The sequence below is a fragment of the Nuphar pumila genome, chromosome 16 (assembly GCF_984573655.1).
Source record: "Nuphar pumila chromosome 16, dmNupPumi1.hap1.1, whole genome shotgun sequence".
In the NCBI taxonomy this organism is placed as follows: domain Eukaryota; kingdom Viridiplantae; phylum Streptophyta; class Magnoliopsida; order Nymphaeales; family Nymphaeaceae; genus Nuphar; species Nuphar pumila.
Window position 1 is genome coordinate 85,576,876 of NC_143264.1, and position 12,691 is coordinate 85,589,566.

At 36.4% G+C, this 12,691-nt stretch overlaps 1 protein-coding gene across 1 annotated transcript; it reads right to left on the reverse strand.

Moving 5' to 3' along the window:
• Positions 1-1,768: 1,768 nt before the first annotated feature.
• On the reverse strand, positions 1,769-11,675 carry LOC149813950 (Transducin/WD40 repeat-like superfamily protein). Its single transcript, XM_089991234.1, has 4 exons — positions 10,592-11,675; positions 9,864-10,459; positions 9,027-9,634; positions 1,769-2,539 (listed from the first exon to the last, which is right to left on the reverse strand). Exons 1-4 carry the CDS (start codon positions 11,673-11,675, stop codon positions 2,008-2,010), a joined length of 2,820 nt encoding a protein of 939 aa, XP_089847360.1. The 3' UTR covers positions 1,769-2,007.
• Positions 11,676-12,691: the final 1,016 nt, after the last annotated feature.

The window sequence follows — 12,691 nt, forward strand, 5'->3', positions numbered from 1 at the left end:
GTTAGGCAGACCCATACCAGTTATACAACCATACTATTTGGGGTCCAAACTTGCAACGACCCAACACAAGGTGACGTGCACTAACTCAGTTCCCCTCATCCCCATCGTCATATTGTTTTGATCAAATATGATCTCATAGATGGATTCAGCATGGCCAATTTGACAGGAATCAACCCTTGAATTGCATTTTTTAGAATATATATATATATATATATATATATATATATATATATATATATATATATATATATATATATATATAATTTTTAAAATCAGCAAATTTTGACATATTTATAGCAGTTGATTTTTGAATCACCAGAAAATCCTATATACAGGGCAGGTTTTAGGGATTCGATGATGATATTCACTAAATGGGCTATATAGGTCACATCTGTGGGATCAGATTTGTACAAAACAACTTGTTTCAGTGAGATCCCAAGTTGGGGTACGAAGATAGGGAAGACATAGGAGATGAGTGGAACTGAATTAATAGTTACATACGTCTTTTTCATGGTGTCAGAAAGTTGGACCCATGATTTTAATTAAAAGAAAGGAACTACAAAAAAAAAATATCTTGGTAGTTGCAACTAGTGCACGTTACCTTGTGTTGGGATACCCAATGGTATAGTTGTATAACTGGTAGGTGTCTGCCTAACCCCAGCTTGCCTTTCAAAAAAAAAAGGTCTCTTGGATATTTTGAATTTTCTGTGCTTTTTGCCAAGTGATTTTGGAAGATCTTCAAAAGGGCCTTTATTCTTCATTCATCAAATGAAGGATTTTTCCAATTCTTTGTTCCACTTATTGGGCCAAAGGACATTAACTTCATTCCTTTATTGTGGTTCCTTTCATACTTGGTTGATGCTGTGGTTTTATTTTGTTTTCTCTGTTTCTTTTCTACGTAAAAAAGAGTTTTACTAAACTTACAAGGGTTATGGTCAATATGTGATCACATTATTTGAGTTATGTATACACATGAACATCGAAAATTTTACATTAGCCTATGTAGCAAATTAAAGTTATCCCCTCTTTAAGAGGTTGTGAATTCGACGCGTGCGTATACCAAGTATGTGATCGCGTGATTGATTAAACTTTTAATTTATATTTCGTTATATTTTTTATATCAAGCCTCTAACAGATCTGAACCAAAAAAAATGGAGAAGGCGAAAGCTCTATTAAAATACCAGTATACCACAGCGTGGACCCATTAGTAATTTAGTAAAGATCGAAAATAGCAATAAGTAGTATTCGTATATAACAAGCTTCGAGTGACGCCCACCACCTAACATTATACTCTTAACCATGATGACTTGAAATTGACAACCAAAACGATCTAATTTGCTTATATTAAAATTTAATATATATATATATAAAGTTATATTTGAATTGATTTAAACCTTACATAATATGCACATTCCTAATTTTATGAATTCAAATAATCAAAACCTTCTCAATGTCTTTTCTCAACCCAATTACACTTAAATGTATGAAGTTTCTGATTTAAGCTCAACCCAAATTGCAAATATCCCCAATAGACCAACTTTTGAACATTTTAAATCCCAAACAGATTTATACTCGAACTGATTCTGACTTGAAACGTTATAAACCCAACTTGATTTACATCTAAATAAAATCCAACCTGATCTCAACCACGAAGATAAACGCATAAGCTCTGGAGAGAGAGAGAGAGAGCTCAGCTATTTTGCTTTTTATTTTTCAAAATTTGTGATAATTTATTGCCTAAATTACCCAAGTTTTACCCAAGAAAAAACAGCACTATTACCATCGCATTTGCTTCTCGGTGAGGCTGAAAAGAAAGCATGTAATGTCCTTTACACCACAAATACAAACTTGGCAGCTCTGACTATACGCTCGACATATTGGAGGCTGACAAACAATTCATCAGCTAAAGTAGAACTAAGCATAAGAAATATAAACTGTCATACATATCAACAAAGGAAATGCAAAACAAAAACTCCCATACGCCACATGTGGAGATAATCAAAGGAACTATGATAAGTACTTCCAACAAGCAGGCCGATCTCTAGAGATAAGAAGTACACGAGACGCAACATAATCAAAAGAAGGGCAGTACAAGTTATCAGGCCCAATCACTTCTCTCACTTTTGTTATGCTTGCAAAACCATCACGCACAAACTGCATGACTTCATCCTTGAGAAAATCAAAAACGAATAATCCACGCCCACAACCAGCCATAACAAGGTCGGATGATCCCCAAACTTGAGTCAAAGATGAGTGCTGGATGTGATAATTAGCTTCGGGTAGCAAGTATGTGCTCATCAGTCTTCCTTTGCGCAATGACAAGTGCTGAATCATTGAACAACCATTTCCCTTTACAGTCAATCTTCTGTTGACAGAGCCTAGAAAAATGGAGTCTCCACGAGCAAAAACCGACTGCCCATTTACCCCGAGTTTAGGTATCTTAAGGACTATGCCAGATGGATCACGAAAATCAAGAACATTAACATATTCAGAGGTGCAGAAAACACCATCATTGCCCTCTGCTTCTGAAGAACTTACCCTAAAGAAAAAATGGTTTAAACCTTATTAGCATACTCCACTATCTGCTAAGTAGCTGCTTTTATCACAATAAAACAGTCAAAGATTTGCAGTTTATCACAAATGTGTGCAAGCTTGTATCAATCTGCTTTTGTTTCCATGCTTTCGAGTGAGTGAATGTGTGTGTGAGAGAGAGGGAGCATTTGCCTAGTTCATTGAAAAGAGAAGAGAAGAGAAGAGGAGTGCTCTCTCACTAGCAAACTTTTGAAGCTTTAAATCCAAAGCAGAACCCAAAATTCATTTGAGGCCTGAGATCCTATGCTCTAAACTCATACAGATATTTTTTAAATCACACAAGAAATGCAGCAAGGATAGCTGGCAGTAAGGAAACGCCCTCTCAAAGGAGGCCACCATCTAGACAAAAGCCGACTACCAATTCTGCAATATGGCCTTCAATGTACCGAATTCTGAACTATATGAGATAGTATAATGTGGCAAATGTTCCAGCATTTTGACTAGAAACGGTGCCTCAAATAGGTTATAAATTCATCTATCTAGGGAAAGGAGATTGACATATTCCACCTCCTGCATGCTCAGTCGCTTGTCAAAGTGCATTAGCCTTTTGAAGATTCTGATCAATGGGAGGTTTGTGTGATGAAAAGACAGACCACAGAAAGAACCTAACACTGGAGATGCACCCTAAGCCCAAAGAAAAGAGAGCGGGGTCAGGTCAGGCAGCTCTGACGGTAATCCACCAGAGCAGCCTCTGTTACCGTTCATCCACAGGATGAATGGCCTCCCAAACACAGTGTTTTGGGTTTATTTTGAGCCATCCATTTTGTATACTCTAGATGCCCTTCATCTAGAGCATCAATGGCTCTAAAAAAATTTGTGGGGCCTATCTAAGATACAAAGAACTCCATGATGGTGTTTGGCAGGCCGTTAATCTACAAGATGAGCGGTACCAGAGATAGCTCTGACAGATAACTGTCAGAGCTGCCTCTGACCTGACCGGCTCTCCAAAGAAAATCAATTTCTTAATGCACAAAAGGTGTCAAAAGAGTGTGGTTTCAAAGTACAAACACATATCTCTAGAAAGCCAGGGAGGATCAGGTGCAATCACATAGCACACCAAAAGTGTGCCACTGCACCTGACCTCCCTCCATCTCTAGCTACAGCCTGTCAGCAGTGGGGCCCAACAGTGAGATGGATGGCAGTTGGGTGCAGCAGCACACATTTGGTGTGCAATGTGATTGCAGCTGATCTGTGCTCCTAGGGAGCAGGGGTAACCAAATGGGCTAATATGCAGAATTAGGTACTCATATTGCACTGTCATCTATGTCACAGGGACTCGGCAAACTGGGTGCCGCACCCGCGTCGACGCGACGCAACGCGGGTGCGCGTGCGGCACCCGGTGCGGTCAACTTGACCTTGGGTGCGTTGACTGCACCCCGGGTCATTTATGTCCAACTTTTGGACTATATATATATATATATATATATATATATATATATATATATATATATATATATATATATATATATATATTTTGCCGCACCCCCGCACCCAAGTTTTACCGTACCCACACCCATGTGACATAGATTGTCATCCTACTGAATGGCCAAAAGAGTAGGCAATAGACCTCAATGGTTCGGCACCATCTTAGTTTTTTTCAGCTTCTAAAATACCCAGATATGGTTCCAATTCATAAGCACTGAGTTCAGGAACTGAAGGAAAATATTGTCTCAAGAACAGGGATGAAAACCATTTTGACTGTAGAAAAGTGTTGAAATGTGTAAATACCTGATAGGGGTATTTTTGTCTTTTTGCATTGTTGTTTATAGAAATAACTATTTATTAATTATGTTATTTTATCTTTTTTATTTTTTGTAATTTTTTTAATCCCCTTTTTTGAACACACATTGGGGGTCCCACATAGAGTCGTTGGGACCCCCAACAGTCACAAATGTGACCATTGAGGGCTCCCAACGTCTCTCTGAGTAGCCCCCAATGGCTCTCCCTTTTGCTCTATTTGTTGTATAAATAGGGGTCGTTCTCCCTTGTATTTGTATGCCTTTTTCAAGGCTCATCTCAATAAATATTTCATTATATTTTTCATGCTTGCGTAGCCTTTTTAGGCTTTTATATTGTCCGTTTGTGGACTTCTTGTTTGGCTGTCGTAGTGCTTGTCCATTATTGGACGTTGTGAATGCTTGTGCATTCTTGTGTTACACTTCCGCCTATTTTCTTACATGGTATCAGAGCTTGGTCTCTAGGAGAATAGATCGTGTGATGCGATGGTTGTCTCGAAAAGTGTGCCACTCAAAATTGTGTGGCTTGGATTCAAGAAAAGTTCTTATCCAGTATGTATCTCATATTTTTTTAAAGTGTCTTTTATATTATTTAACTCATGTATTGTGTCTTTATGTATCTTTATTTTAAATAGTAGCCTCTTGTTAAATATGTTAAAAATAAATAGGTATTTAAAGTAATTGTTAAATCTCGTACGTAAGCATATTTTCATAAAATCTTTGTTTTAATTTTACATATCATAAAAATTATATTTTATAAGAATAGATGATTTTCCTTTAAAAATCTTAAATATTGTGCCTTTTATATGGCTAATTTCTTTGTTGTATGCATTTGACTTTTATTGAAATTGATAGTTCTAGGCATATGTTAAAATATGGTTTTTAGGTATATTATATGAATTTTATGAAAATTTTAGAAACTTGTATGATGTACATCTTATGTCATCATGTTTTCCTTAACCTTTTGGTAATATCGTGGATATTTTTACATACTCATGATTTCAACGGTTCTCTCACTTTTTTCTTTCAATAATATTCTTCTTTTTCCTTTTGACATTTAACCCTTAGTGGGTTTTTGTGTATTGTGCACTTTATGTGCTTGTGATATTAGGTTCTTTATTGAATCCTCTTGTGTTATCCCTTGTAATTTGTATTTCCGCATATCTCATTACAATGGTTAACTTTAAAATGTTTTCCTCGTTATGCAAAACTAATTCTTTGAAAAACATTCTCTATTGATTATGCTTGAGAATGATCTTCAATATTTGTGTTCATCTCTATTCGACTTTTATATAGAAAATAAATCTTGCATTGGATGCTTTGAATACATTCTATAATGTTAACTCATTTTTCTCTAAAAATGTGTCATAGTCACACAACATATATTGCATTATGAATAATGTTTGGTATAATTTCATAGCTTCTATATAACTATGAGTTATTAAATTATTTGCATGATTGGTAGTAATTATACTTACTTTTGGGATTGTAAAAAGTTCTCCTAAAAACTTTATATGTATTATTTCCTTAATATTACATGTTTTGTTTGTCTCATAGTAGACTTTTGTTTTTAAAAGACTTCTTTTTAAGACAATATGTCCTTGTCTTCTCTTTAAAAATTATTAAATCTTTTGTATGTAACGTGCTCTAGTGCATCTATTCCTTGATCGGTGAATTAATGACTTCATCTTTAATAATTGATTATGTTAAGCATGATTCTCGTTTATTCAAAAGGTTGTCATGAGACATTATTATCCATATGATTGCATTTTTTCTAAGATTGGTCATCTACCATTATTGGGTTTTTTCGATTTGAAATTGTCTTTTCATATCAAGTTCCTTTTATAAACTCACCTATTTGGAAAATGAATTCCGTGGGTATTTATTGCCTTCTTAAGTCATTTGTTTTGTCCATCACAGACTTTTATATGATACATCCATCTTTTTAACCTTATTATTGTTAAATCAGAGATGTTTGTTGGGGTGGGTTATGTGCACCTCGTTTTATGTCATTTTAGATTGTCAACTTGTAGTTTAACTCTAACTGACAGTTATGTGATCTCTGATTGTGAGTGTATTGAATCACTCATTTGTTTTTTTGCCATTATTTGTATTATGGATATTTTTAATTATGTGTCTACGATGGATATCTAATTTTTGAAACTATGGTGCTTCAAAATGTGGTCTAAATTGATATTTTTTAAATTGCATCAGTATTTTCATTACAAGCCTTCTTACCTTGGGTGTCTTCTCCTTGTTATGCCCTTTATCTAAATGAAATCATATGTAGATAAGAAATGTTTATTTATGCTCTTCGTGTGTGTTTTTAGCCCGTTGTTGGCTTTGTACTCTTGTTCTAGTGGTTGATATATTTGTTTTTAAGTGTCATTATATATAGACAAGAGATGTTTATTTACACCTTCATGTGTGACTTTTAGCCCATTGTTGACTTTATACTCTTGTTCTAGTAGCTGATACACTTGATTCTTGGTGTCATTATATGTAAACAAAAGTTGTTTATTCACACATTCGTGTATGATTTTTAGCCATTTGTTGGCATTATGCTCTTGTTCTAGCCGTTGATATACTAGTTTTAAGTGTCATTATATGTAGACAAGAGGTGTTTATACACACCGTGTGTGTCTTTAGCCCTTTAGTGGCATTGTATATATATGCTCTTGTTCTAATCGCTTATACACTTGATTTGTGGGTTTTTGAGGTCTAATGAGGTGATTGCTTGTGGTAGACGAACTATTGTTGAAATTTTCAAAATTCTATATTTATGAAATTTTAAAATTTTTCATCTTCTGCAAATTGATTTTGATTTGCATTCCCTTTATCATGTGGGATTTTTTAATTCTATAATGAATTTTTTAAATCTTTACTACTTGTTTTTTCCTTGTATGAAAAAATATTTATCGATAAAAGTTCATGCATTATATATATATATATATATATATATATATATATATGTGTGTGTGTGTGTGTGTGTGAACCTCTATAATTAAAACCACTCCAAGATGTGTGAGTTATGTTTCTAATTGATTATCATGCTCACATTGTGGTACGGATAAATTTAATTAACTCATCTTTTATTGATACAATTAGTTGTCTCTTCATTATTGTTTCATGTGTTTTGAACATGCTTTAATTATATGATGCATGTATGTGTATTAGCATGAAGTTAATTAGCTCTTTTTAATCCGTTTTGTAAAAGTTCTCTTACTCATTCAATAAACTTGTTCTTTATTTTTCATGCCTTTGTGCATGTGTACTTCTATGAGAGTATTCATCTTACCTTTGTATGCAGTTTGGTCTATTGAGAATCTAGTGCCTTTGAGCACATAGCTTTAGTCTTGAAGACATTTTCACATGGTGCATGATAAATGCTTCTTAAGCATTTTGTGCATGAATAAAATATTATTTGTTTTTTGAGTGTTCTTTCATTTATACCCTTTCAAGGGTCATGCTTGTAGTCTCCAATATACACCTTTTTTTGTGAGTTCTTCGTGCATTTGTGAAAGACCACCATTTTATTACACTCTTTTGAGAGATTCGTATGCTTTTTAGAAGACCACCATTTCATTTAATATAATTTTTATGCATAATTGTTTATCTCTTCTTAATGAATCATATGTCCTTTAAATAATCAAATCTTCTTATGATCAATGTTATGGTTTCTTGAAAAATAAGTTGATTACGATTTAATTTCATCTTTGAGGGATGCTCTTCTTGTCTTTCTTAATATCTCATGATTCGAAAAATTATTACTATTTTGTTTAAACCAATTTATTTTTGCTTTACAATATATTGTTGTTAAAAAAAATTTGCAACTTGGGCTAGAATATTTTTCTTGTGTACTTGGAATCTTCTTTTGGTTTGTTCTTTGTATGCAAGATCTTTAAGATGTGATACCTTCAATACATCATGGAGATAACCAATGAAGGTGCTTAGGGATAACCACCAACAAAGGCATTTTGAAGACTTACATTCGCAAGAATTTCCTGAGATGCCATAAAGATGGAGATTTCCCTTGAAGATTTGGACTTCTTCCCAAGATTCTTTTTGTATTTCCAAACTTTAGGGATAACTTTCCCCGTCAAGTTTGAAGGGGAGTGTTAATATATATATATATATATATATGTGTGTGTGTGTAAAATACCCGGTAAGGGTATTTTTATCTTTTTACATTGTTGTTTATAGAAACAATTATTTATTAATTAGGTTATTTTATCTTTTTTTATTTTTTGTAATTTTTTTAATCCCATTTTTGAACATGCATTGGGGGTCTCACATGGAGTCATTGGGACCCCCAACGGTCACATATGTGATTGTTGGAGGCTCCCAACGTCTTTATGCAGAGCCCCCAATGGCTCTCCCTTTTGCTCTATTTATTTTATAAATAGGGGTCATTCCTCCTTGTATTTGTATGCATTTTTCAAGGCTCATCTCAATAAATATTTCATTATATTTTTCATGCTTGTGTAGCCTTTTTAGGCTTTTATATTGTTCCTTTGTGGACTTCTTGTTTGGTTGCCGTAGTGTTTGCCCATTATTGAATGTTGTGAATGCTTGCGCATTCTTGGGTTACACTTCTGCCTATTTCCCTACAGAGAAGAAGGAGAACAAAAACTTGATGTGTATCAATAATGCAAAGTAGAAAATTTCAGCAATTAGAAACAACAAAATCCAGCATACCTCTGACGAACACCACCACCAAATTCAGCATCAGTGTTATGAACATGAAGAGCAGAAACCCTTTTGCCAATGCACGAAACACAGGACAGAGATTGAGGAGTTGAAGTACTAACATTCCACAGGCTGACTGCCTCACTTTCCAGAATGACCACCTTCTCTTTATTTCTCCACTGCAATGGGCTTGAAAAATCCATAGCTGCCACAGGCTTTTGTGTTTCCCATTTCATGACAAGGTCCCCATCACGAATATCATAAATAGTGACATTCTTCTGAGCAGTGGCAGTTGACACTATAAGAGGTCCACATGGTTTATACCACCACTGATGGTTCTCAGGTGCCACAATTGTGGAAAGAACATTCCTTCTCCTTTCCGAACCTCTATGGGGCAAAGAAGCAAGAACTGATGTAGACCTGCCCTCGGTTTGGAAAGCTCGAACTTCTTTCGTATAAAAATCCCATGAACAAAAACCTGCATCCAATGTGTTCCCAGCAGATGCGGCCACCACATGTTTCACAGGGCAACCATCTGAACCAGCAGCACGAATCAGCCAAATATCCCCCCATAGGTTAGGAGACACTTGAACGGGTGGCTCATATTGAGACTTCTCCTATAATGTTATCAAGTGAGCAAACCGAAAACAACTATTAATGGGATATCTGAAAAAACACTCAACATATTTCAAGCACATGAGAAATGACAGGAATACATGGTTAATGTTAAACATTGTTACTACCGAAAATAAAGAGAAAAAAAATTGAATAATTGTGGTTCTGCAGAGTAAGCAAATATAGTTAACAAACTATGCACACAAAGCAGAAGTAAATCATGTCCCATACCTCACAATGTATAAGATCGTTAAAGGAGCACGAACCATCAGCATGAGCAAGCAATGCTGATTCACCCTCAGAGACAAACCATCCGGCAGTTGAGGATTTTGCCCCTATTTCTATAAGACGATTGGAACAGGAATCTTCAGAACCTTGACTTACTGAAAACGACCGATTTTCCTGGTCAGTAAACTGACAGCTTTCATCACACAAGAGTTTCAAGTCATCATTCCCTCCAACAAGATCGTTTGATGGATCGTGGGCATCAGAAGATGAAGCATGGCTTGCCTGATTACTGGTTGTTGATTCCATTTCCACAATCTTGCAATCGTTAAGCTCTGAAACTTCATCATTTGCTTCTACTTTAGGCTCGTTTGCATGCTTTAGAGAAGCCAAAAACTCAAGTGCAATGGGGTTCTCTTCCCCTGGACTCGGTATTCTATCTCCATGTGTTAAATATCTATCAGGTTTAGCAATAGTAGAACTAGAATTTTGGCCATCAAATCCATTGGGAACTATTAAATTGGCCAGCACTGGTCGATTCCTAAGTAATTTATGGTGGGGAAAGAGCCTTGCCTCCAACTGCTCACTATTCAAGAACTTGCCTGTAGGTTTTGGGGGGGCTCCAATTTGATCATTTTTAAACGTTTCCTTAACCTTTCCATTTGCCAACCCATTCTTTGTATCCTTTGCATGATCATCCAACTGGTTCCCATCTCTTGCTACAATACGCTTACCAGACGGCTCAAACTTTGACAGCCCCAATTTCTTTTTGTCATCTATTATGCATCCCACGGCTTTTTCGATACCTGAAATCTTTCCCTGAATATCCAAAAGGAGAGATTTTGAGCCATCCGTATTGTTCGAATCCAACATCTCTTTCGTTCGCTTGATTTCTGATGCGATGCATTTGACTCTTCCTTCTAAGGATGCTAGTTTCTCCTGAAGCTTGCTCGAATACTTGCTAAAACCCGGCACGCCTATTTGATTTCTCGCACTCTCGGAGTCTTCCACGCCTTGAATATCATCATTCTCGCCTTTCCTTGGTATATCCTGAAGAGACAAGTCTTTCATCTCCTTGCCCAAATGGTGGGATGAATCATCATTCAGGGGCTCAAGCTCAGATCTTGGCTTACTATTCCGAGAAAATTTATCAAGATTCACATCTCTACCACCGCTAGAACTATTTGAATTGGAATGATTGGTGCTTAAACTATGTTCTTTAGCGATAGATTCTTTCACCTGTAAACTCTCTCCATCCTTACATTTCCCCGCGCCAAGATCCAAAGATTTGCTACCTTTCTGATCTTTCGATGAAACCGAATGATCTATCTTCAAATCTTCCACGTTCAAAGAACGTGAGCTATCTTTATCACCGATAGCTGCAGAGGAAGGCATTTCTAGGCCTTTCTTGTCAGGATTCGAGCCAGAAGCGGGTTCTTTACTCTGAGAAACCCTGGCGACACGATTCTTGCGAAGATCGGAGAGAAAACGGGAAAACTCAGAGTGATCGGAAGCCTTACTCTTCGGAAGCGAGGACGTCGACCGCCTGACGCTTTTCTCGCCCTTCTGGCAGGCATCCGCATGCGGAACCCTCGCTGGCGGCCTCTGGCACGAGGGCCTCACACCCGGATCTTTCCTCGCTTTAGGCGGACCGGTAAGGGTGGATTTTCCGGATGGTTTCGGGCAGCCGGCATTCTCCTTCGACGGATATTCCGGCGGGACCTTCCTGGGTTTCGATAGGGAAGGCGGGAGAGGGGCCTCAGCCATCACCTTCCCTCCGCCGCCACCCCGTCCTTTGGCTCGGCGGGTGGAGGACATCGTCTTCTTTCTGAGGGTTTCGAACGGCCCAGAGAGAAATGGCGATGGTGGAGTTCTTGGGTTTCGCAGATTCAGAGAAGAGATGGAGATTTCTGGGGTTCTCGGAAAAGGGAGAAAGAGGAGGACGGGAATTTGGGAGGGAAGAGCGTTTGGGAGGGAGAATGATTAGGAGTTTTAAATTTATTTTTTTGTCTTTCTATAAAAAATGATTCCCTGACACCCGTGTGATTTTAAAGAGCAAACACTCAGTCCCCACATTTAAATTCGTGGGACCTTCAAAGTTGAAATATCGCGTTAAAAACAAAAAAAAAAAGTTGAAGTTATGCAATATTTTACTCAACACATTAAAAAAAAACACGCAAGCATAGGTTGAGTTTTTTTTTTATTTTATTTCTGTAAAAAAATATTTTTATTGGTTTTCTTGGTAATATTGTGCCATTAAAAATCTGCTAACATTTAAAAAAAAAATCAATTATGGCGAGAAATTTGTTGACATCATTTTTGCGTTTTAAACTTGTGTAACTATTGTTTCCTCCGCTCCCAAAAGAATTGTCCAGGAATTTGCCTTCTGCATAGCTGGCAAGTGGCAAGATGATATGGTGGACTTGAACTTTGGATTTCATATGCTTTCTTTTGCATACTTTGCTTAGGGCTTGAATTGTAGATAATGCTTGTGATAATTGAGATCAAATGGTGACCCGGGTTGATGGTCAAGTCCAAAATCCAAATTATTAGTTTGCTCCTCACATTGAAGAATGCTAAGCTGTTTTTTTTTTTTTTTATGTTAGGCCCAATGTTGTCGTTTGGGTGAATCAGCCGATACCGATACTCAAGTGAATCGTTTTGAATCATTAAAAAAAATTTGAAAAATATTACATGTCAATCAAAATATGACACGTGTTAAAGTCATTAAAATATTATTTTAATTGTTTATATATTTATTAAAAAATAACTGATTCAAGTAAGTATCATATCTATTTTCGGCCACTGATAATGACAACATTGGTTCTAGTGGC

What these genes read in the sequence shown, in the direction of transcription:
- LOC149813950 (XM_089991234.1), bottom strand. Translation starts at nt 11,675, where the DNA reads ATGTCCTCCACCCGCCGAGCCAAAGGACGGGGTGGCGGCGGAGGGAAG. An exon ending in GTCAAAGTTTGAGCCGTCTG is followed by an intron (nt 10,460 to 10,591) that starts GTAAGCGTATTG and finishes CAAAACCTACAG; the next exon opens with GCAAGTTCTTGAATAGTGAG. An exon ending in GGTGGTGGTGTTCGTCAGAG is followed by an intron (nt 2,540 to 9,026) that starts GTATGCTGGATT and finishes TTTTTTCTTTAG; the next exon opens with GGTAAGTTCTTCAGAAGCAG.